Consider the following 25,044-nt stretch of genomic DNA (forward strand, 5'->3'; position numbering starts at 1 on the left):
TTAACGCATCCCTTCGGTTTCCCTCTCCGTCTGCTCGCCCTCCGACAGGATACACCCTCCTTCATTCTGTACCCCTTAATCCCCTAGCGCCACCTTAGACGGCTCGCTTCATTACACGGTCCTTAAGGAGCTCCGCTGCTTTGCTCCCTCGCTCCCGATCCCGCCTCGGCTCCAATTAGCTTCTCCTCCCTTCCTCAGATCGCGATCTCTCCCTTCGCCTTGCTCGTATCGGAGGATTCACCCCTTTCGCTTTCTCGCCAATCCAAGTTCTGAGCTTAATTCTTAATCTATGGCGTCGTCGTCTCCGCCGTTCGCCGCGGGGCCCCCGAGGCCGCGGCCAGGATTTGCCCCCTCCGCCAACGCAAACGTCGCCGGCGCCCCTCAGATCAACCAGATCGGCCGCCCCCTGCCGTCCTCCACCGCCCCCAGCGCTCCCCTCCCGCCCTCACCTTTCTCCGCACCTCTCCCGGCCTCCTCCCGTCCCGGCCCTCCCCAATACGCATCCCGCCCGCCAGCTGCGGCCTTTCCGCAGGGCCTGGTCGCCAGTAACGGGCCTCAGGGCCTTGTCGCGCCGCGGATCCCCCCTCCTTCTCATGCCCAGCAGACGCCGCCGGTTGGCGCTCCGGCGTCAATCAGGGCTCCCTCTCCGTCGGCTGCGCCTTCCCAGGCTCAGGTCGTCCGTCCGTTTCCCGGGAGCCCGCCTGCCGCTACCCCTGTGGCCGCTGCTGCATCGCGGCCGTTCACAGGTCCACTGGCTTCGCAGCAATTCGGTAGACCGCCAATCTCGCACCACTTGTCCGGATCGCCGACCTCGCAGCCGCCCTTCGCTGGATCACAGCCAGCCTTGGCCGGACAGCCCACCACGCAGCTACCTTTCAACAGACCACCCACATCGCAGCAATTTGGTGGGCCACCCACGCAGCAGACATTCACCAGACCGCCAGTTTCACAGCCGTATATGGGCTCATCAACCTCCCAGCCGTATGCAGGACGGCCATCCTCGCCGTCATATGTCGGTCCACCATCTTCGCAGCCATTCCCAGGGCCTCCTAATCCTTTCGGCACTCCAGCTCCAGCTTGGCCATCACAACCGCGGCAGGTTAGTGAAATTTTGTTCTCTTCCTACAATCAGAAGACTTACCTTCAATTGAATTTAAACGATGCAAAAAATGTGAATTTTCTTTCTTCGTTTGTTGGTTACTAAAGTTCGACTGATCTTAAACCCTTCTATATCCTCCTTGGTTAACGCCATGCCTTGCTTTGGTGGTGTTCTTCATTGCTTTTACCTATGCCAAGTCCAGTTAAAGGATGTGACTGAAGCTGACATTAGGGTACTCATTTAAATTGGTTTTAGGTGCCCCCTTCCATGCCGGGCAACATGCAAGCCCCTCCTGGAATGTTCGGCATGCCGCCAGGCACACCAGGTCATACTATGCCTCCGGTTCCACCTGCTATGGGCCACTCGCCCCTTGCAGGGTCTCAAGTCTCGACGCCATCCAAGATTGATCCTAACCAAATTCCCCGACCCTTGCCAAGTTCCTCAGTCACACTATTCGAGACTCGGCAAGGAAATCAAGCAAATGTACCACCGGTATGTACTTAAAGGTGTGATATTTTCATATTAAAATTTGCATGTCCCTTCTAGTTTTTGTACTGGTTTTAATAGTGCTAGGTATCCTATTCTGAAAAGATTTCTGTCTAATGGAGGTCTTGTCTGTTTTATTATGACTCATCTAGTGGTTGTTCTGACTCACCATTGTTCTCTTCTAAGCCTGCAACAAGCAATTTTGTTGTCAAGGATAATGGTAATTGCAGTCCTCGCTTTATGAGATGCACCATGAATCAGGTATGGTTTCATTTAACATTTTTTTACAGGCTAATTATGATGACCATCTGTTAGTATTAAACAAGTGCATGTCATGATAGATACCATGCACCGGAGACCTTTTGTCTACATCTAGCATGCCTTTGGCCTTGATGGTGCAACCGCTGGCTCTTCCACATTCATCCGAGGAGCCTATCCAAGTAATGAACACCTCTTACTGAATCATCGGATAGTCTATACTATTGTTTGGAATATTACAATTGGAGATAGCAAGTGTTAGTTACATCTTCAACATTGTCATGTAATGAGGTTGCTCAATTAACCTTTTAAAATTTAGATTCTCAATGGGCTTAGTGTTATTGTATTTTTTTAATTTAATGAATAAAGAAATTTGAAAGGGAAACATATTTTTAGGACATTGCTAATCATTGAGAAGAGATGTGACTTGTTGAATAAAGAAATTAGTACAGGCCAGGCGGGAAGCTAGCATGTGAACTATATTTTTTCGAGTGAGGACATATCACTGATCAGCAATCGTTGTAAAGAGATCAGTGAGTTTAGATCTAGATAATCTGATCCCACAAACTATTGGTGTTGTCGCTTAAAATGGATCTTTTTGCTGCTAATGCATAGCTTTGATTGTAAATTCTTTGATTTGTCATGATTTATTTGAAAAAAAATATTATAGCTAAATTCATAACTGATGTTGATGTTATTGATCCTGCACTTGGTTTATGCACATGAGACAAATATATGGGGATTGTAAAGTCAATTTTCATGGGATATTACTATTGTCGAAAAGAGAAATGTTTAAAATTTTAAGTGTGCTGAATGCCTCAGCCTTAGCCATATGGGTCTTATACACAGTTAGATGATGGTTACTGATGTCATGTTTCCACAACTTATTAATTGCTAATACTTATGTATTATGAATCAAAAATTGACAGTTGCTTCTTTCCTCGTCTGAAGTTGGTAAATGAAAGAATTTTGGACAGACAATCTTACATCAATTACATCTCTTTGTAGTTTAGGCAGTTTCAAAGTTCCTGGTATTGTTATTCATATAATGTCTCATTCATGTTTATGTTGAAGCTTCATTCCGTCAGAGGTCTAATTTGTCTAATGAATTTAATATTTGTGTTCCTTCGACTACTTTTGTGGAGTATAGATTGTAGATTTTGGTGAAAGTGGACCTATACGGTGTTCTCGATGCAAAGGTTACATAAATCCTTTCATGAAATTCATTGATCATGGACGAAGATTTATTTGCAATTTATGTGGTGAGTACTTAGCAGTTGGTTTGATATTTTTGTAATAGCCTTTCGATTTTTTCTATAATCATTTAAATTCTGTAAATATCTTTTCCTGCTTCAGTGGCAGCTCTTCTTGTTAGTTACTTATTTGAAGTTTCTAAAGTTCTTTTAATGGGTTCTTTGCAGTACACCTTTATTTTTTGTCTTTAAGTCCTGGTTGTGCATTTTTTACAGGCTTTACTAATGATACTCCGCGGGACTACTACTGTAATCTTGGGCCAGATGGTAGGCGCCGTGATGCCGATGAAAGGCCCGAACTTTGTAGAGGAACCGTTGAATTTGTTGCTACTAGAGAGTATATGGTTGGTCTAATTTTCAGCTGCCTCCTAAGATCTAGCGGTTTTACTATTCATTGAAAAAGTTGATATAGTTATAGACATGAGCAGAATTATTTTATGGAATTGGATTATTTCTTCCAGTTCTGATGGATTTTGCATTAACATTGTGATCTCTCTCTCTCTCTCTCTCTCTCTCTCTCTCTCTCTCTCTGTGCATTCCTTCTTGTGCAAATTGTTTAACTTTTTGGATGAACATTTTAGTTGTCAAAATGCAACTGTCGGAGGACATATTCTCTTACATATGCATGTTCTTTCTTTGGGGTTCACAAATTATGGGTTGTGCAGTTCTCATGTGTGTGTTGCCTGCATATGAGTGGTTTATTATTTCCTGCAATTTTGGCAGATCTACATGAAGAGAAACGGTGCAACAAAATATCTTAGACTTGAAGCCATGCATGAATTGAAATAGAATTTTAATCCTGATGGGCTCAAAATCATGCCCAGACCCTGCCTTAAAAAGAGTGGTTCTGAAGATTCATATAGTGGAGAGTGGTTAGTACCCATTTGTGTGGCCTGGGAGAGCTTAAGAAAAGAAGTCAAATTCACTCCTTGCTCTGTTCCTCTCTCTACCTCTTTTTCTGAAGATTATTGTTTTCCTCCTATCAAAATTTGTTAAGTCTGTTGGTTTATATTTAGAAAGTTTTCAAGATGGTCTTTTTGGTCTTTGATCTTTTGCTATGACCTTCTTTTTTGTAAAACCTATGTGGAAGATGCTTTTTTTTCCTGCCAGTGTAACATTTTCTTTTCTCCTGCACTCTAATGTTTCTTGTTTCTTACATCTGGAATGTCTCTTCATATCTTGGGACTAAATGTGGACATTTCTATTTTACTCTTTCACTTAAGCAGGCTAGCTTTCTTTATATAATAGTATCTGTTCCTTCCAAAATTTCTTAAACCTTCCTGCATTGTTGGATGTGGGTGAGCCATATAGTGCCCTCATCTGTTATTGACATGATGCTATTTTCTTGAGGATGCATAGATAAGTGACTGACACATAACAGTGGCATTAGCTATGTCACCTTCTCTTGTACTACATATTTCATGATCTTAATGAATTAGGTACTAGGCTCTACTATCTTTGTAATAAAAAAAAAGAAGAAAGAAGGAAAAGAAGAAAAAGGAAAGAGAAAGAAAGAAGAAATGGTGACTCAACAACAACTTAACTATGTTTAACTGGAAAGAAAAAATAGTGACTGAACATCAACTTAACTATGTTTAACTAACAATATTTTTCACCTTAATTCTATTATATCTCCATCCATGTGAAGTGGGCTTGAACATAGGAACAGAATTTTTGGCATACCACAAAATTTTTTTTCTGCTGTATGGTTTATGGATGAAAATTTCAAAATGCATATGCAACTGAAGTTTGCACAATTATCCATTATGTGTATGTTTTAAGGCGTTGTGTTAACTTTTGCATGAACATTTGGTTTCAGGTACGTGATCCAATGCCTGCTGTCTTTTTCTTCCTCATTGATGTCTCAATGAATGCTGTACAGACCGGTGCAACTGCAGCAGCTTGCAGTGCAATCAGTCAGTCTCTTGCAGATCTTCCTGTAAGTTTTTGTTTCTTTCTGCTGTTTGTTAATATACACCTGAGTTAACTGCACTATCACAATACATTCACATGAAGAAGTACAAACAAGACAATTACATAGTAACATATGGAAGGTGTATTGCATTCTTATATTTTGCCTGGACGCAAGAACTTTAGACTTAGCTTTATTTGATGATTGGGCCAGACCCATCTAGTAAAGCAGTAAGGACATCCAGGATCCAAACCCTGATTTGATAACAGTTTTAAGTGTACTAGACATGTACCCTATGAATTAGATATTGGTTCAGGCATGTTGAATCCTAAAAATTGATGACTGCTCTGCCGGTGTATTTTTGCATATCAGAAATAGATACTGTTGATAAACTTATCAGATCAGCTTATCAAAACAGACAGTTGTTGAAAGTTGTAAAAAAATGAAGATGAAGGAGGCGGCAGCATACCTGAGAGGGAGGAGGAAGTGGTGAGTGATGGTGATGGCATGAAGAAGGGGGTTGAGGAAGACATGGGAGGAAAAAATAAAATAACCATCAAATAATTATAAGAAAAAGATAGGGGTACCAGCTGCTAGGCTTATTGTTTAGTACCTCCCTCAGTTCAAACTGGTTTTTGAATCCATGGTTGGTTATTAGCAATTCTATTTAGATTCAACTAGGTGCTTAGTGGTTAACTAGTACAATGTTAATGCTAGTTAACATTGAGGGAGGAGGAGAGGAGGGAGAGATGTCGGGAGAAAGAGAGGGGAAGAGATAGGGGTTCTTGGTGGTATGCTTATTTGCTTGTTACCCCTGATTTTGATCATTAAAAACGGGTGGTAGTTCGAACTTATTTATAAGTCCTTGTTTTGTTATTGGTGATTCTGTTTAGATTCGACTAGGGGCTCGTCAGCATTTTACTGGTATAATATTGATATCAACTAACACTTAAGAAGACATCCCTGTATAACTCATCCTTGCCTTCTGAATTTCCTTAATTGTGGTCAAATGACACTAGTATATACCAAGGATTTTAATTTCGAATGATATTTCCCGTACTGGGTGGTATCAGCCTGGTTGCGGCGAGGGAAGAAGTGTCGAGGGAGAAGAGAGAGAAAGTGCTCAAAGAAGAGGGAGAATCGGGAGAACCTCAACACTTTTCGATTCGGCGCCGCCCTCCCTCGATGATCCCGATCTAGGAGGTAACGAAGAGGCGGCAACTCGACTTCTTCTTCATTGCGTTCTTGGCCAAAGGCCAGAGACGCCTGCAGCCTTTGCCGCTTTCTTTGCTGAAGGTTGGAGATGCCTGTGGCCTTTGCTACGTTCTTTGCCGAAGGCCGGAGACGTCTGCAGCCTTCAACGTCTTCGCCGAACGCCGCAAATGAAGGGAAGCCCACGTTCTTCTCCTCGTCTAACACAAGGAAAAGAAAAGGAGGTGACGTTGTCGAGGCAACGTATGCCTCCTTTTTTTATTTTTTTATATTATTCTTATATTGATTTTTATATTTTTATTATATATATATGTATATATATATACATATACATATACATATATATATATATAGATATAGATATACATATACATATATATATATATATATACATATACATATACATATATATATATATATATATATATATATATATATATATACATATATATATCGAATGGTACACCCTAACGTACTACTCAGTATGCTCGTACCGTACCGCACCATACCAAACAAAGCTCAAAACGTTAGTACGATACGAAATTATGAACCTTGGTTCATGCACTATCAGATCTATAATTTTATCTTAATTCTTATATTTTAGTGCCATCAGCCATTGAGAATTTTCTTTCACATATGTGAAGTTAGATTAGTTTTACATGTAAATGCTTGCTTCATTTCAGGATGGTCCACGGACAATGGTTGGTATTGCAACTTTTGATTGCACTATTCATTTCTATAATCTTGGACGAGCTTCACAGCAGGTATATAGACTATAACATTCTGGGTCTACCAACATTTTGTCTGTTTATTGCATTGTTCTTCATCTTAGACTTAATAATGGTATTGTTTAAAAATTAGTATTATCTATGTGGGATTCTGAGTTTAGCCTGCTCTCCATGAAATATAATGTGAGTTCTTTGCTGAGATATAACTGATTAAATACTTAAGTAAGAGGTAACAACACAAAGAAAATATAGGAAATCATGAAAATATTGTCAGGCACAATTTTTTCCAAATGTAGTTTACTGACAAAAGGTTGTTGACCTGCATCCCAAGTAAGATTTTTGCAAAAGGCTGTGCCATTGACTGTGGATGGCAATCAGGCTTAAACAAGATTGATTGGGTTTAGATTAATCAGGGAAATGCAATATTGCTTGGCCACTAGATGGGTGCAGGTACCACAGTTGTAGGTAGCTGGAACTTGTGGTTAAGGGACTTTTGCCTTGCATATACATAGTTCAATTGAAGGCAATGACTGGAATAGAAGGATGCATATGCGAGCTTCCTTTGGGCCTTGAACTTAAATTTTAAAGCATAACTATGGATATACGAGTTTAAATAGATGTATTTATGCTGGCTTTTTGACTCCACATCAACATATGTTTATTTATATACATCTACATTGTTAAATGCCTGCTGTAAGTCTTTAGGGACTGGGTAAGGCATACACATTATTTGTTTTCCTAGCAGTAGCTGACACAATTAATATGAAAGTATACAAATATTTTTTATTTGAAAAAGTGATGTTAACTTCAGATGTTTTGTTGAATATAATAACAAGTTGGCTAGAGTAAGCAATAACTATAAAGGGTTTATTAAGGACTTGGAAGAACATAGGATCATGTATAAAGAATGCATTAAACATATTCTTTATATATATTCCTATATTTATCCTATTGCATTCTGCACTCAACTGGCATAGTCCTATGACATACTTGGTACGTGGATGGTGTAAAAACTCATGGAAAAGAATTAATAAATGAGAATCTGTCTAAACTATTTCTGTTTGGTGGACTTCATAGGTTTGCAATATGGAAGAAATATACTACAAGGATTACATTTGTATCTATATACTTGTCTAAAAAAGCTAGCATTTGCTTACATTTCTGTTGATGCTAATTTTATCACAAGAAAATAAAAATCAAGAAGTGGAAGTCAAAATATGACAGGAGATATGTTGTACTAGATTGTTTGAATATAAAAAGCATGGTGATCAACAAGGCTAAGCGAAGTCCCTCACCAAGTTTCTCCTAGGTTCTCTGACAACATTTGAGTTCCTGTAATGCTTATGATCATGTGACTAAAAATGAGGTTCCTCTTAGACTAACCATGAATGAAATTTGAACCTTCCAATAGATATTACAGCTATATCGCAATTTGCTGCAGATTCTTCCAGACTTCATAGGTTTGCAGTCTGGAAGAAATATACAAGGATTACATTTGTATCTATATACTTGTCTAAAAATGCTTACATTTGCACACATTTCTGTTGATGCTAATTTTATCACAAGGAGATAAAAATCAAGATGTGGAAGTCATATTATATGACAGGAGATATGTTTTACTAGATTGTTTGAATATAAAAAGCATGGTGACCACAAGGCTAAGCGAAGTCCATCACCAAGTTTCTCCTGGGTTCTTTGACAACATTTGAGTTCCTGTAATGCTTATGATCATGTGACTAAAAATGAGGTTCCTCCTAGACTAACCATGAAAGAAATTTGAACCTTCCAATACTGGATTTAGATATTACAGCTATATCGCAATTTGTTGCAGATTCTTTCGGATTTTGTTACCTGAAAATGACAGGCTTTTATTTTGTCTAAAATAACATAAAATTTGTATGAGAATCGATAAAGAGAATGGCTAAAACAAATTCAAAAGGCACTCTGGACTCTAAGGACCTCAAGAATCACACTGAATTTTTGAACTGAATTCAAACCTATAATATGTCATGACCCAAGCCTGATACCACATAGGCCAAACCTCAAAAAGGTGTATTTATGGTTACTGAATGCTGTAGATTCTCTAGAATTTTGTTGACTACGCAATGACTAAGATTTTGCTTAGGACTTCTAGGCATCTTACCAAAATAATTAATGAAATTTGTCTGAAAAATGAACTGCACCTACTCGAAATGGATTTAGCTGTTTCATTTGATCAACATCCCCCTCCGGGTTCTTGGTTGAACTGTCTATTTAAATACAATAAAGTTAATAATTGATGGTATGTCTACTTAAGTTTTTCTTAATCTTTTCTGAATAATATGTCTATTTATGTGACATTTGCTTTTTCACTCAAACATGTGTATCAACTCTAATTGATAAATGGTTTTGTGGAATGACTTGAATATATTCTCTCACTGCAGCCCTTAATGCTCATTGTTCCTGATGTACATGATGTTTATACACCCCTCCATACAGATATAATTGTTCAACTTGCTGAGGTTGGCCTTCCTTTATTCTTTTGTGCACTTCTATTAATGAATTTATTGTATTGATGTTTCTGGTGTTTGTAAAGCTTTACTGTTGTATCTTGCTTAAACTACATTGTCATTATTTTCGATAATTCAGTGCCGCCAAAGTTTGGAACAATTGCTAGAGAACATCCCAAACATATTTGAAAACAATAAAGTTGCTGAATCTGCATTTGGCGCAGCTATCAAGGTAATTATTAATCTTGATATTGGGATACTTCATAGTTGTAACTGTCTCTCTGCTCCTCCAGCTTTTTCTTGTCCATTGGGTATAGGACTTTCAACACCTGCCCATACAGTAGTTTCTAGACTCTCAAGCAATTAACTATAAACTAGTCAGACAAGGTTAATATACCTCACATTTTACCTGGATTTTGTATTCAAGTGTAAAATTTGATGTTTCATCTACTACAGGCTGGGTTTCTGGCATTGAAACCAACAGGTGGAAAGCTTCTTGTATTTCAGTCAGGTAAGCATAAATTCTTTTTCATTTCTTATTCCATCACTACTGTGTACTTTTTGCTCCTTGTTTAATTATCTCTAGTAGATTTGTATGAGATTTAAGACACTTGTCATTCTCTCATCTGCTTCATACACCATTTCCACCACCATGTGTCGTGGTCCTAGGTTGTTCTTCACTCTGTTTGCACAGAATAGTCCATCCTTTTAATTGCGATGGTACATGATTGATTTAGCACCAGTTTTCATTGGGACCAGAACATTCTGATTTTGGTTGGAAATATATCTAGAATTTGCTGCTTCCCACTGATAGACATAAAGCATGTAGCTGCTGTTTGGTTGGACTAGGAGTTTTTGTGAACAGTGGATCAATTAAATCTTATTTAGTTTTACAACTGAGTGGTCACTTCTTTAATGTTTTTGTGATCTTAATTTTTTCTCCTGAGGTTCTTTAGGAGATGAAGATTGCAAGGTGACCTAAAACACAGAATTCTTTTATGAAGAACTGAAAAACATTCCACCAACAGGCTTGAATTTGTATATCCTGCATGCAAGGGTGGGGATGTTGATATATTGCATGTCAGAATCTATCTCCATAAGCATTTATGTTTGTGATGATAGATACAAAAGAAGACTCATTTAAAGAAAATTCTTTTTTAGAGATGGAGAAGAGCCGTTGGAAATGTAATTGAATATTAGTTGATCAGTTGGGTTTAACTACTACTCCAGAATCATGAGTATAGAATATGCTGCTAGATCTTTGGAAGTCTGTAAAGAATGAAAACATGGGCATATTAGGCCACATGGAACACTGCTATAAGTTTGTGATTGTGTGGCTTATCATGAAAAGAGTTGTTTCAAGACAAATGGTTTAACATAAGGTGTAATGCTATACTTCGGTTGTTGAACATTCATTGTGTGTACACATGATGGAGAAAATAATACTGCTAAGGGACATGGCAATCATGTCTGTTGATGAATTGGCTTTATTGATGGAGGATTCTGCATGGTTTTTCACTCTTAAATATGCAGCTAGATAATAGGTGGAGGGGCATAGTTGTTGACCATTTAGTGGTTGTAACACGTGTATATTCACATGACAAGATATTTGACAGGTAAATTTCAGCCCTTGAGGAATGACATGTTAGAAGCAAGGTTTTGAATAGTGGTCCCATACTGATGTATATTATCCAGGAAAAAGGAAAAAAGAGAACTGATGGTACCTAGCTATATGGTCCAGAAGGTGTTATTGATCAAATTGGTAAATATTAACCAGGAAGTTTAATGTAGTTCTAATTCTTTGATATGTTACTTTGGTCTTACGTGTTTTATTGATACTTATTAGCAGTTGTTCGGTGTGTGTTTTCTGCACTAAGATCATTGTATTTGATAAGACTTGTTTGGTTGGTGTTTAGGGTTTTAAATTTTTTCAAGGATGAAATTTAATTGCATGACATTTAATTCTGGCCAAACTAAGTTGATAATATTTTCCTTATACAATCAAAGTGTCTGATTTTCCTTAACAGATAAATTTAGGCATATCTCTACAGAGTGAAACAGGACTTTTCATGTGGAATTAGTTCTGACTGCCATCATGCAAATGTACACATTTCTGATTGTGTAGAGATGCATGTGGTGAGCTCAAAAATAGTTGGAGCATTGTTAGATATCATGGACTTGAGCAACAAAGAAATTTAAGGAAGTCTACATGAGGAGCCATCTAGATTCCTTTGATACAAATAGGGCAACGTAGTTAAGGGCCATATATGAAGAAGATGAACGTTATGTGCAGGAATTTTAAATTATGTTGCATGTACCAGTAAAATACTTAAGCTGAACCAAGTCAGTTTAACTTTTACTTGCTTCTCATGGTTTAGTTTGTTGTGTGTAAGAGTTGCTATAGATATAAATTAATTTGCATAGTCTTGCTATAAACATAAAATCACTATTGGTTTTCTAGCCAAGTTGAACTTTAATTTCAAGCTGTTAAGATGTTCAATAGACTCATTTTCTTCTCCAGCTGAATTGGACTTCAACCAAGAGTCAGTATAGATGTAAATGATTCTAGCCTGATCTTAAATCTTAAGCTCAAGATTTATATTATTTGAAGACTGATCGAACCTAATCTTGGTAAACCTTGGCTTCATCAGCCTAGGCTTACGTGTCCCTATATCTAACTTTCAGATTGTGTGTATATGTGGTTCATTTTTTTAATGATATGTTTACAGAAAAGTTTTTTTATCCTACTTTGTGCAGTCTTGCCATCAGTTGGTATTGGTTCTCTTTCTTCCAGAGAAGCTGAGGGAAGAACAAATGTCTCTGCTGGTGATAAGGTATATTCCTCTTCTTTCCTTATGTTTTTATTTAATTGATTTAGTATTATTTTTTATAATATATATTTTTCAACCTCATATAACTTATTCAGAATGAAAAGTACAACAACAATAACAGTTATGATTTATGTGCATGTGATCTGATATAGTTTTACGGTGGCTGCCAATAATCCAACACAACTCTTTACCTTTTTCATCTGAGCTTAGAACCAGCGTTTGCCGAAGCAATGAAAAATAAATTGCATGTTTTAATCATGATTATTAGTAATCCACGTGCTCAGTGCATGTGCTTGTATTTGTATATCTTCTTTTATGTACTAAGTTGCCTTGACACAATGTAATTGAAATTTGAAACATGTTTTCTCCAGTTAATGCTAATATAATAATTAGATAATACACTTACTGTTGCAGACTTGAGTAAAAAAAAAATAAACTGATGAAGTTAGCTGCCCTTGATTTGCTTATGAGTGACAAAATATCCTGTCTAGATAAAATTGATTATGCGGTATCTCTTATCTTATAACATTGCAATCCAGGAGGCTCATAAGTTGCTCCAACCAGCAGACAAGACACTGAAAGCAATGGCTGGAGAATTTGCCGAGTACCAGGTAAGATGCTGGGTTTTATTTTGTTACCTATGCATCACTGAATTAGATATCACACTAATATGTCTGCCTTATTCTCCAGGTTTGCGTGGATATGTTCATAACCACCCAGACTTATGTTGACATTGCTTCCATTTCTGTTGTACCAGGAACCACAGGAGGGCAGGTAAAATTTTCCTTTAATCTTAATACTGTAAAACATGATGGAATGTAAAGTAACTTGAAAAGTCAATGACAAGTGTGAGACAGTTGGAAAATGTCTCCTTTTGGGTATGCAGGGCTTTTTTGTATAAGTCAGCTTAGTTTTCTTTATTGTAGGATCTTCTTGATTAAGACATCGTGGGTGGTATTTAATTGTTGATTACATACACTGGATAATAATTTAGTTATTGGTCGGATGACTAGATCTCTAGCCACATTTTGGAAGATGGGTTATGTAGAGGCAAGGTTTCAAATACCGGTTAGACCGTGATGTACAGACCAGTATTTACTGATCTGATCTAGAACCAATCATGGACCCTATAGGTCGATACCATCCAGTATTTAGTTTTTAATTTTTTTTAAAGTGACACTGGATGTATATAAGTCAGGATACCATCTATATATTGGTGCCAAATTGGTCCAATTGGTTGCCAAAACTGGTATGGTTCAGTAATTAAAACCTGTGTAGGGAATCTACTTCTTGAATTGATTATGATACATGTGATACCTATTTGTTTGCTTGTACATGTGAGAACCACCTTAGATGATTGGTCATCTTATTGTCTTGTGGAAATAATTCTTTTTAATAGTTAAATATATCATTTCTCCACTTACACTGCGCATTTTAAAACTTCACACTATTGCTCAAGTTAAAATCTCTTGAAGTTTGTGTTCCTCTAGCATCAGTAGAATTCTGCAATAACAAATGATTTGCACTGTTGTACTGTCACGGACTTAGTTGGTTTTACCTAAGTCATATGGCACCCTTGCGTCACCATTCGCAAAGGGTCAACCTCCTCAAAACCTCTTATGGTCCCTTAAGGATTGACAAAAGAAAAGACATGTTAGAGGAAGCATTTAACTTGGGATCCCACAAGCAGATATTTTAGCAAACACTTGATAGAAAATTTAAATTACAAACATAGATTTCGCAAGCTCTGAACGGTCACACGACAAAGGGTCCAAGGTGGTATGCTATGACTAAAAATCCCTACAAGTGCTCACATGACACTTCTACAAAACAAGGTAGCGAACCAGACCTAGACACTACCCCCATCCAGTTATGTGCCACCTGAGTAGCCCTTGGGTGTCGTGCTAGTTGACACTCCGCACCACTCTACAGAGCTAGAAAACCCTCAAAATAATTACTTGTATAACTTGTTTTTGAGTAGTTTTGTCTCCGTGTGACGACTGCACACAAACTATGTTTACAAGAGTAAAACGACCACAAAAACTAACCAAAATAGGACTGTCAAGCTTACTACATGCTCTCTACATGCTGTGCGAAGCATGAATAAAATCGAAAGACATGGACTTACACAAACATACATCAAACACTCTGTGTATAGATTTGTCTGTGACAGTATAAGCATCTTGCTAAAAGTTGATAAGAGATTCCCTTTTTATGTACCTTTTGGCACTGTCCCTATTATATAACAATTCTTAATCCCAATTTATTTAATTGTTGGTGCAAGTATGATCATAGTAATTGGTGACCATATAGTTGAGACTTACGGCCTTGTTGTTTTGCTGTTGTTATTGTATATTTACTTATTGGTACATATGATGTTGTCAGCATTCTATATTTTTGAATTCGTTGAGTCTATGCTCAGTAAGCATTTAAATGGTGAGTTATTTGCAGCCCCAGTTTTATAGGCCATTTTCCTCACTCCTTGTTATTCAATGGGATACCACGTTTGTGCCATACATGCTGTCACAATATGGTCGCATGTTTTACTGTGCCCAGTTGCCAAGGAACATCAATAGAGCTTTCATTGGCCTTTGAAATGACCAGGAAGCAGATGGAAAAAGCTAGAATTTGACAGGATTATTGGTGTCATTTGGGATCGGATTAAGCCAGTCAAACTTTCAGTTAGGGTCCAAGTGTACCATTTTCTTGTTGTAGTGTCTTTCTGTTTCTGACATGTAATTATTGCTTCATTTACATAAGATTTATTATACTTGGTCCTACCATTCAAGGATTCTAGATTGAAGATTCTGTTATACTTTCCTTTGGTTCCATTGTTTCATTACTTTGATATCATAAATATCATTCCTTGATGCTGATGTATTTAACACAATTTCCAATTTTGTCATCGCAGGTATATTATTATTATCCGTTTTCTGCTCTTTCTGATCCTGGCAAACTCTACAATGATCTTAGATGGAACATCAGTAGACCCCAAGGTTTTGAGGCAGTGATGCGTGTCAGATGTAGCCAGGTACAAGTGATTTGGTATATAATGTACCTGCAACTGAATATCCCAAATTTGTTTTTCAGGATTTAATTGTCTTTTCTAATGTTTTGCTAGGGTCTCCAAGTTCAAGAGTATTCAGGAAACTTTTGCAAGCGTATTCCCACTGATATTGATCTTCCTGGGGTCAGTACTCTTACATTGTTATTGGAAATTATATTTTTAATTTCCTTACAGATCACTTTAAGCTATGATAATAGGCTAACTGGAAGGGCAAAATGTGACATCTAAAATTAAGAATAACTATGACAAACAGATGACCATTACATGTATTATCTATCTAAGCACGACACATATAGGAAGGCTTCAAGTCAAATGCAACTTCTGTTGAACATGTAACTTTTCTTTTCCATGTTTTTAGTGATTCACCAGCCTTAATACGGGATTGAAATTTTTTAGTCAAATACCCATCTAGTTGGATAGACATCTTCAAGTGGACTCAAAAGAAGGGGAAAGCCAAGTAGCCTTTGCGCTATGAGTTTTTTAAGGTTGAAACTATCTTAGTTTGAAGTTAGATTTGTTCCTTTTATAATAAAAAACACTATTGACTAGGATCCAATTATTTCAGGATTGATTTTTTTTTGTCAAATACCCATCTAGTTGGATAGACATCTTCAAGTTGACTCAAAAGAAGGGGAAAGCCAAGTAGCCTTTACGCTATGAATTTTTTAAGGTTGAAACTATCTAGTTTGAAGATAGATTTGTTCCTTTAATAATAAAAAACACTATTGACTATGGCATCTAAGCTCAAAGTTTTTAGATGGTTCTGTTTGATTGTTTTATAAACTTTTACATCGATATAAAGTAAGATCTCAGTTTTGCAAAGTTTGTTCTCATGGAAAAAATCAGGATGACCATTTCTAGGATTCGGTCTTTGGTTTTTGTATCTTGCCATTTACCAAAAGAGTGTTTTTAGAAAAAAATATGATTGTTTATCAAAATCATTCTTCTTTATATCTTTGATTCACCCTATTTTTCTTTTCATTCTTTCTTGATTTTCATCATTGTAGTGACGTGACAGAAACATACTTCAACTTGCCTTTACTTGGGAGAACTGAAGTTGTGGATTAGTTTTAAATTAGATATATGGAGATCTTAGGATTCTACACTAATTAGAACCGACACCAAATGTACAAAATACATCTTAAGCTAACAAAAGAAGAAGAAAAATACAGTTGAAAACTTAAAATGGATGGAGAAGCTCCAAAAGTGAAAAACTTACACTAAACATGTGCCATAAGATATGCTTAGTGTTCCATCTCATCATTCCTAATCTTACATGTCTGGTCAACACTGCTATTTATCATGACTTATACTTGTTTATCCTCAATGTAGGTTTACCACTTTAAAGTACATAAGCATTAATTTGGCAGTAGATTCATGCTACAGCTATAATGGAGATTCATCATGATTCAGTATGACAATTGACCCCTAGAGGTGATTGTCATGCTAGATGTAGTGTGTTCAATCACTCATTTACCACCTAGCTGGGTAAATTAAATGAAAAATCAGTTTGGTCCAGTTGGAAGTTAAGGAGGGCCTTAGTGCAGGCAATCGATGCTGCTTGGCCACTGTAAAAGGTGGTGAATCCTCAGCCTGATGAGGGGAGTGAAAAGGACATTTGTAGCAGCCAGGATCATCATTTCGGGTATTGGACCTGTTTCGGTGATCAGTCGGACCGGTACATACTGCTCAGTATCGGTGTTTCAAAGAGGAAGAAAAAGGAGAAGAGATGGGGGGAGGAACAAAGGAGGAAGAAGGAAAAAAAGGAAGCAGTGGAGGAGGCGAAAGAAGAATCGGTGGAGGAGAAGGAAGAAGAGAAGAGGTGGGAGCGTAACTGGGAAGAAGGAACGCGATGACAATGATATTAGCAGTGACAACGACAGGAATATTGAATGTGAAAGGTGTCAGCTAACTTAGCTGGTAAAGACTGATAGTTTATCGCAAGGTCTTGACTTCGAATCTTGCCTTCGTCACATAACCTTTGCAGAAAAAAACGTTGAACACCAGAAGAAGGCTCGTGTTTGATTAACCTAATGTCTATTTTATTTTTTTTAATACCTAGTTGGATGGGCCCCATCGTTATTTTTTATTATTTTTATAGAACTGAGCCAGATCATCTGAAACGAGGGTGGTCTGCATACCGACCCATGCCTAGACTGATATTACTGCCTGTTTCGTACCATGTCGGGTGGGACAACAATAAATGCGTTGTGGTGGCATGAGTCATTTAGGTTTAACTTTAGTCCCATGTTGGGACCACATTTAGTTTGTCGAGCTCCAGCAATAATTTGAGTACTCCTGAATGGTATCCGTATGAAGTCAGCTTTTGTTCCTTTTCTTCCCATCTACATCTTATAACTATGATTCATTTTTCTCTATATCATGGTTTTAATTACTGGTACACAAATTGGTTTCTGAAACCTGTTCAATTGGTACAATACCAAGATACTGTGAATATCCAGCTATACAGATATTGCTGAATAAACTAATAGAAAAATGAAAAAGAGTGGTACACTGGGAGGTTTCCTTGGTCAGAGCAGTGAAGAACGGTTGGTTTGACCGATGTTTTACATCAAGGTTGCTATAAAGAATAAACTGCTAATATCATCTATACATGGTTATCAATCTATGTTGTCATAAGTCATAATCCTGATATTCAACCTTCTAGAAACTGTTCCTGATAATTATTGTGTTCTGATTTACATATGTGTCTGATTTAAGGAAATCTGTCTGATGCAGATTGACAGTGACAAAACAATAATGGTCACATTTAAACATGATGATAAGTTCCAGGAGAACTCAGAATGTGGCTTTCAGGTATGTAGTAGAACTTCAAAGCCATTGCCTATTTTACAACCTATATTACTTCTTGGTTAACATGTCTAGTTGACAAAACTATGATAACTTTATATAGCAAAGGCATTTGTTACTTCTGTGAAATAATCTTGGTAGCAGATGACTTCTGCTTATTGTTCTCTCTGCAGTGTGCACTTCTTTATACTACTGTGTATGGGCAAAGAAGAATAAGAGTTATTAACCTTTCCCTTCCTTGCACAAGCATGCTCAGTAATCTGTTCCGTTCAGCTGACTTGGATACTCAGTTTGCCTGTTTTCTCAAGCAAGGTAAAATATTTGGAAGTCTGCTACTTTCCTTCACATCAATGCCTTGATATGAGTTGTCGAAATCTGTTATCCAAAGCTATAGTCGTTATCAACTATTGTTCATGTCATAACCTGCTGTGTTTCTATTCATTAGTTTGCTATTGGCATGTTCAGTTTGAGAGTGGAAATGTTTGCAACAGTCCATTAACGAGATGTAAAGTTGACATTTCTTAATTGCTAATTGTTTTTTGCATTTGTCTGGACTTTGTAGCTGCAAGCATTATCCCTGTGAGCTCTCTTTCTCAAGTTCGTGAGCATATCACAAACCTCTGCATCAACATCTTACATGCCTACCGTAAATATTGTGCAACGGTATCATCATCAGGACAATTAATTCTTCCTGAAGCTCTTAAGCTTTTGCCACTATACACCCTAGGTATGATCTTATACATCAAAGATATCATGCTTCATTGTGTCCTTGGTGATTCTCCTTGGCCATTTATCATGCTGTATGCGAATGATTTGGTATATATGTTACCTGAAATATAGTTTTTGAATTTAACTTGAGCAAGATATGATATTACTGTCCACAGAATATATTGTCAAAATTATCAATTTAGTGATTGATGGTATACTCTACTCAACCTAGTTTTTCATTGGTTGTGCTATGGATATCATATTTGATGAAGACGCTGACATGTTTAGTTTTCTTCAGTTTGAATTTTTGTACAAAATTTTCAGCTAAGAAGTGCAAATAGGGAGACACTATATGGATATGACATGGATATAGGGATACGATAAAGAAAGTAGGGAATATGAACTGAATATTGTGAGTAAATAATATATTACAAGTAGGGTAACACCAAATCTTTTGATTCCAACAAAGCAATATATTAATACTAATATATTAAAATATAAATTAAAATAAATCTAATTTAATAACTCACACTTTCTTATAAAATAAATGAGGTCATTAGTCCAGTTAGCTTCACAAATGAAGCCCTATTTTCTTGCTTTCTTATCTTTATACTTCAAGTTCCAAGTCCTATCTCGCTGTTAAAGATCCAACAAATAGAAAAAGCGAAGAAAATTCAGACAGATGCAACTGTGGAATCTTATGGAAAAAAATGCCATTACTTTCATATGAAATTCCAGACAATTGTTTGTCTTTTCCATATGCCACCAAAAAGAAAATGAGAAAAAAGTAAAAGAAGAAAACCAGAATTTATTGTGTTCTGAAGTCTGCTGAAATGAAGGCATAAATGGGGTTGTGTGATGTTGGTGGTGGTGCATTTTGAGCAATAAATGGTACAAAGGCAGAATTTATTGTGTTCTGAAGTCTGCCTCACATGGTGGTGGTGCATTTTGAGCAATGGATGTCAAAAAGGATGTTGGCGTTGCATGATGTTGTTGCTTGGTCTCACTAGGGATATATCACACTAGTGTTTAACTTGCTGCATACACATGCCGGTGGTGGAGGTTGCTGGTTCTGAATGAATTGCAATTTTTACTTGGTTCAACATGTATGATACAAATTTGATGTTCATGTGTTTGGTGCCTATTGGATGTTGCCACACCTTCAGTTTCCCTGTATTTGTGCTTTAAAGATTTGCTATTTCATTACCTAGCTATGCAGTCCTACTGTTGAGATATTTTTTCTTTTACTCAAGTCGTAATATCAAAGTAGCTTCTGATAATCTGTTGACCTTTTTCTATCTAATAACTATGTTGAAGTGACTAATGAAAACTTTTTATAGGGTAAGCTCTTCTAAGATAATCAAGTTGTAATTTCTAAATATATTTAGGTTGGTGAGTTGGATGGTAAAGTTGCTTGAACAAAACGAATACCTGGTCTTGCACAATCGTCTATGAAGCTCAATTTTCTAAGAATTGTTCCTGTCACAGAATGTTAAGCTGGCTACTGCATGTTTCTTTTAGCTATATGATTATCAGTTCTTATGATAATGTGATCAAATGCTTGCAAGAAACTAAAACACATAATGCTAAATTGCTAATCTAGGTTTTTAAGCCGTTCGAACCAGTCCGCACCAACCGGTATTTATTGGTCCAACCAGAAAACATGATGCTCAACCTGGTCTGCAACAGGCTTAATGTTTGGTGATCCGACCAGACTGGGCTTACCCTCTGGTACTGATGGTAAGCCAAATCCTTTCAACAGATAAAATCAGTAAGCTTACCATCCAGGCATCCAGCACCAATATCTTTTTTCATTTACATCTGTCAATTATCCTTTTTTTGTTTCTTTTCCTTCCCTTGCTCCTCTCTCTCTCTCTCTCTCTCTCTCTCTCCTCCCCCCTCCTCTCCTCACTTATCACTCTCCCCTCCGCAGCCATGCCACCTGTCCCGTTGCTTGTCACTTCCCCTCTGATATGCCTCCTCTGCCATCTTTTCCTTTTCTTCTCCTCCTATTCTTCCTCCACCTGCTCCTCTGCCACCTTCTATTTTTCCTTCTCTCCTCCTCCCTCTTCACTCCCTCTTTTGCCGTCTTCTCCGCCTTCTCTTCCTCCTTTGTTCCTCTTAATTCTCCACCTTCTCCTTCGTCATTGTCATCGTCCTCCTCCTTGTTCTCTACCTCTTTCTGTTTGGTCTGTGCTAACCAATATGCTGTCATACTGTGTCAGTATGATTATATGTATTGGACCTTTATCAATCTAACCAGCAACTGTTATGTGTCTGGTATAAGATTTTGGACCTTGATGTTGATATCATTTACATGGGAGAAACTTATTAATAAGTTCTAAAGGAAACTATTTGTGTGGTGCCAGAAATTGTTGAGCTCTGCTTCCATATAGAGGGGATTGTTGACTAATCTGCTTACATACAGAGGGATACAAGGGGAATCCTGATTTTAATATACATAATCTTCAAAATAAGCCGACTATCCTCTCTGCGTTCTGATCTAAATGTTATGATGACTAACAAACCATATCCAATTATTGGAGGTTAGAACTGATTTTTGGCATGGATTCCTGCATCCAACAACTACATTTATGTTGGTTATGCATCCATGTTTTTGCAAGTTGGATGCTCATCGAACTTTTCAGTTAGATCTTTATAGAAAGTGGATCTCTTATGGTTCTAAAGTTTCTTCTGAACTTAAATTTCAGAGTTTCACACGACATTATATTTTATCTACATATTACACCTTTTAATTTTCTTTTGTAGTCTCATGTCTCCATTTTATTCTCCCAATGAATTGGATATTGGTTACACATCTGTATCACAGTTTTGTGCTTGTGTCCATGAAATAATATTTGCTTTTAAACTAGTAAATTTTCTATCATTGGTAAGTAATGTAATATAGAGACCTTTAATATATATTAGCATCGTGGTCATTTCCATTGAGCTTAAAGTATGTTTGGATTATATATTTTGATACTTATCATCTCCATTGTCATACTTAGTGTATATTGCATGAATAAGAACCATTCTGCTCTGTAACATATGTGAATCACCTCCCTTATTGTTATTCTGCTTTCTTCAGCTTTGGCTAAAAGCATTGGGTTGCGAAATGATGCGCGGTTGGATGATCGTTCTTATTGGGTTAGTCTTGTCACATCACTTTCTATATCATTGGCTATTCCTTTAGTATATCCCAGGATGATAACAATTCATAACCTGACTGCCAAGGTATGTATGGTCAATTGTTGTTTAAAATTGAACATCAAACTTAAAGCTAGTTCTATCAAAAGTTTGTTTGCATTCAAACTACTCTTATGCTGCAGGAGGATGATGAATCCCTTTTACCTGCTAGTATTCCTCTTTCTAGTGAGAACATAAATGATGATGGAATTTATCTCCTGGAAAACGGTGAAGATGGCCTGATTTATATTGGGAACATGGCCAACCCAGAGACTCTTCAACAGATTTTTGGAGTTTCTTCTGTGGATGGGCTTCCAGCTCAGGTAACATTTGTTTCTTTCAGCTTCGTTGCATTGACAACTGATCTATATATCATGGTCCTTTCTATTTACTCACCAAGCTGAAAACATTAAAATATCCATGATCTTGATGAAACTTTGATGGCTAACTAAGATGATTTACCCCGCTCATCTACAGTAATGTATCTGATGATCTAACTCTTCTGCGTCTGTGTCCATTTGTCTGTCTATTTGTTTGATTTTGTGATTGCATGTTTATGGATAAGCTTGTAGGTGATGCTCATTTCTGTGTATGCATGTGTCTTTGTCTATTCTGATTTGTGTTTTTTCTTGTTCACGTCTGTCTCTTTGAGAATACATGATTACATCATGTTATAACAATCCTCATTTCAAATACTGTACTAACATGATGGGTGTTTATTTAGATTTTATACATCAAAGATATTACAATTTCATTAAGCTGTAGCTTTAAGTAGTACATGCATTGGATATTTGTCCGATTTTTAACTATCCATGTGCTTAACTGCCAAAGACATGGTGCTTTGCCACTGTTAATCGGTTAGCATGTTTTGTTACTTACTGTTCTTGGTCAATGCAGCTTGTATTGGAGCAATTTGATAATGATCTGTCAAAGAAATTAAATGACATTGTTAATGAGATACGAAAGCAGAGATGTTCATATCTACGGTAAGCAGATGCTTTGCTTTTGTCATTGTTTCTTAACAGATCCATTTTTGTAAAACATGCTTAAATTTTAATTTTTCTGCAGTTTGAGGCTATGCAGAAAGGGCGATCCCTCAGGTCAGTTATAAGTTGAAACCATATGAAGCATGATATTGTTTTGTTGTTTAATATTTTGTTTGGAATTTTTTATACACAAGTGGTTGATTTAATTTGTGAAACTCAATGATACAGGCATGCATTTTATGTCATATATGGTCGAAGATAAAACTCCTGGAGGCCTCTCCTATGTTGAGTTCCTTGTACATGTCCACCGGCAAATCCAAACAAAAATGGCTTGATCAAGAAATATTTGTGCACAAAATTTTGGTTGACATTGGCATTTTGATTTTATGGAATTGAAGTTAAAATCAGAAATGGGCAACCAACAAGAGCACTGGATGCTTCTTTGTACTTGCTGAGTGCAATTTCTGCTGACTAGCTCGGCATATGAGTGAAAACAGGTGCCAGTTTCCAATGCTTGCAATTCTCAAACTGATACTTGGAAGTAGACAAAATTGATAGTAAAGGTGCAATATCTGCCTGTTGCTTTTCTAGATATTTCTTTTGATTCCTTGTAGACTCAGAGGGTGTATGATATCATCTTGGTCGATTATATTGTTATAATTTGTTTGGGTTTACAATTAATTGGGAGGTTTTCATTTGTATCTTCAATTATCTTTAGAAAGGTCTAAGGTCAAATATCTTTGTGAGCTATTCAAGCAGGGTTGTTGATGAGTGTCATTTGGATTGTACCTAATCAAATGTTTGCTTTTACTGATAAGTAGTAGCCTTGTTTATGTGAGGCAGCTTCCACGCTTATCGTGGCTATGGTGGCGGTAGAAACTAATGACTGGTAGTGAATATGAGCTATTCTTTATATTTTCAAACAGACAGACTAAGATGACAAAACTTGTGCATTTGGGCTTTTTTTCTTCTGTGGTTTGCTGCATGTTAGAAGTCTTCATAGCAACTAAACATTGATATATATGGTGCATTACATAGTGTATTAATAGACTGACTCATCATTAGCTAATTAGGGTCAGCTGAGTTTTTAATATTTCACCATTGCTTTTGTGGAGGTCTTCTGTGTCAGTCTTTGTAAACCTGTTTTCTTTATGTATTAATTGCATGCTAAACCTGCCACCATATCCACTGCAAGAATACTTCCCTCCGTGAACCCATCGACTCAGGATATTGTTTTATTAGTGCCTTGTATCCTCTTTCCATTCTCCCTATATTGCTATACTATTTGTGCATTTCTATCAGGCGAGTGATTTAACCAATCGCAAATGACATCCAAGTGATTCTTTTGAATTTGCAAGCTGCTCCCCTGGATTGAAATATTTTCAGATTTTAGCTGATAAGAAGAGAAAATTGTCTAGTCTAAGTGTATTATAAGTGCATCATTGATTGTTAGGTTCATCAGATCATTGAAATTACTCTACAAGAGCCTTAAATTCCCATAGTGTTTTCTTTTATTGGGTGGAGATTAAAAACCTCAGTTACTTTCTAAGGATGATATTTATTGGTTAACAAAGTTACATGATTAGTATTTTCAGGATGAGGATCCAAAGATTAAGTATTAATGATTAGGAGTCACACTGTGTTCCTTACTAAATATTGACTCTATTAAATAAATATAATTTGATTCTATTTTATGCTTGAATGATCAACAGAAGCTACTTATCTATTAAGTTAATTAAGAAAAAGATAGAGAAAATGAAAAAAGATTTACATATGCTTTTTATGGATGAAAGCATATGATATGATGGATTGTAGAAAGTAATATGTACATACTAATTATATTGATGTTATAAAGAATATCAACAGTATAGTTATTAACTATATTAAAATTTCATAAAGCGTGTCTAATAGGTTCTGTGTGATATATCTTTTAACTTAAAAATAATAATTTATAAGAGTTATTAGGTCAGTGATATTTTATCCAAGTGTCAAACAATTAAAAAGAATATCGAGTTGAA

General features: G+C 36.8%; 1 protein-coding gene across 1 annotated transcript; it reads left to right on the plus strand.

Moving 5' to 3' along the window:
- LOC135607732 (protein transport protein SEC24 C-like) lies at positions 1 to 23,859 on the plus strand. The gene is made up of 24 exons (XM_065099764.1): positions 1 to 1,099; positions 1,355 to 1,591; positions 1,772 to 1,846; positions 1,927 to 2,025; positions 2,994 to 3,105; positions 3,313 to 3,440; positions 4,916 to 5,035; positions 6,904 to 6,984; positions 9,372 to 9,449; positions 9,577 to 9,669; positions 9,894 to 9,948; positions 12,195 to 12,271; positions 12,808 to 12,879; positions 12,959 to 13,042; positions 15,180 to 15,299; positions 15,390 to 15,458; positions 18,075 to 18,152; positions 18,320 to 18,458; positions 18,709 to 18,873; positions 21,943 to 22,088; positions 22,184 to 22,363; positions 22,938 to 23,026; positions 23,109 to 23,140; positions 23,255 to 23,859. Exons 1-24 carry the CDS (start codon positions 290 to 292, stop codon positions 23,359 to 23,361), a joined length of 3,246 nt encoding a protein of 1,081 aa, XP_064955836.1. The 5' UTR covers positions 1 to 289; the 3' UTR covers positions 23,362 to 23,859.
- The last annotated feature ends 1,185 nt before the right edge of the window (positions 23,860 to 25,044 follow it).

This window comes from Musa acuminata, chromosome BXJ2-3 (assembly GCF_036884655.1).
Source record: "Musa acuminata AAA Group cultivar baxijiao chromosome BXJ2-3, Cavendish_Baxijiao_AAA, whole genome shotgun sequence".
Lineage (NCBI taxonomy): Eukaryota > Viridiplantae > Streptophyta > Magnoliopsida > Zingiberales > Musaceae > Musa > Musa acuminata.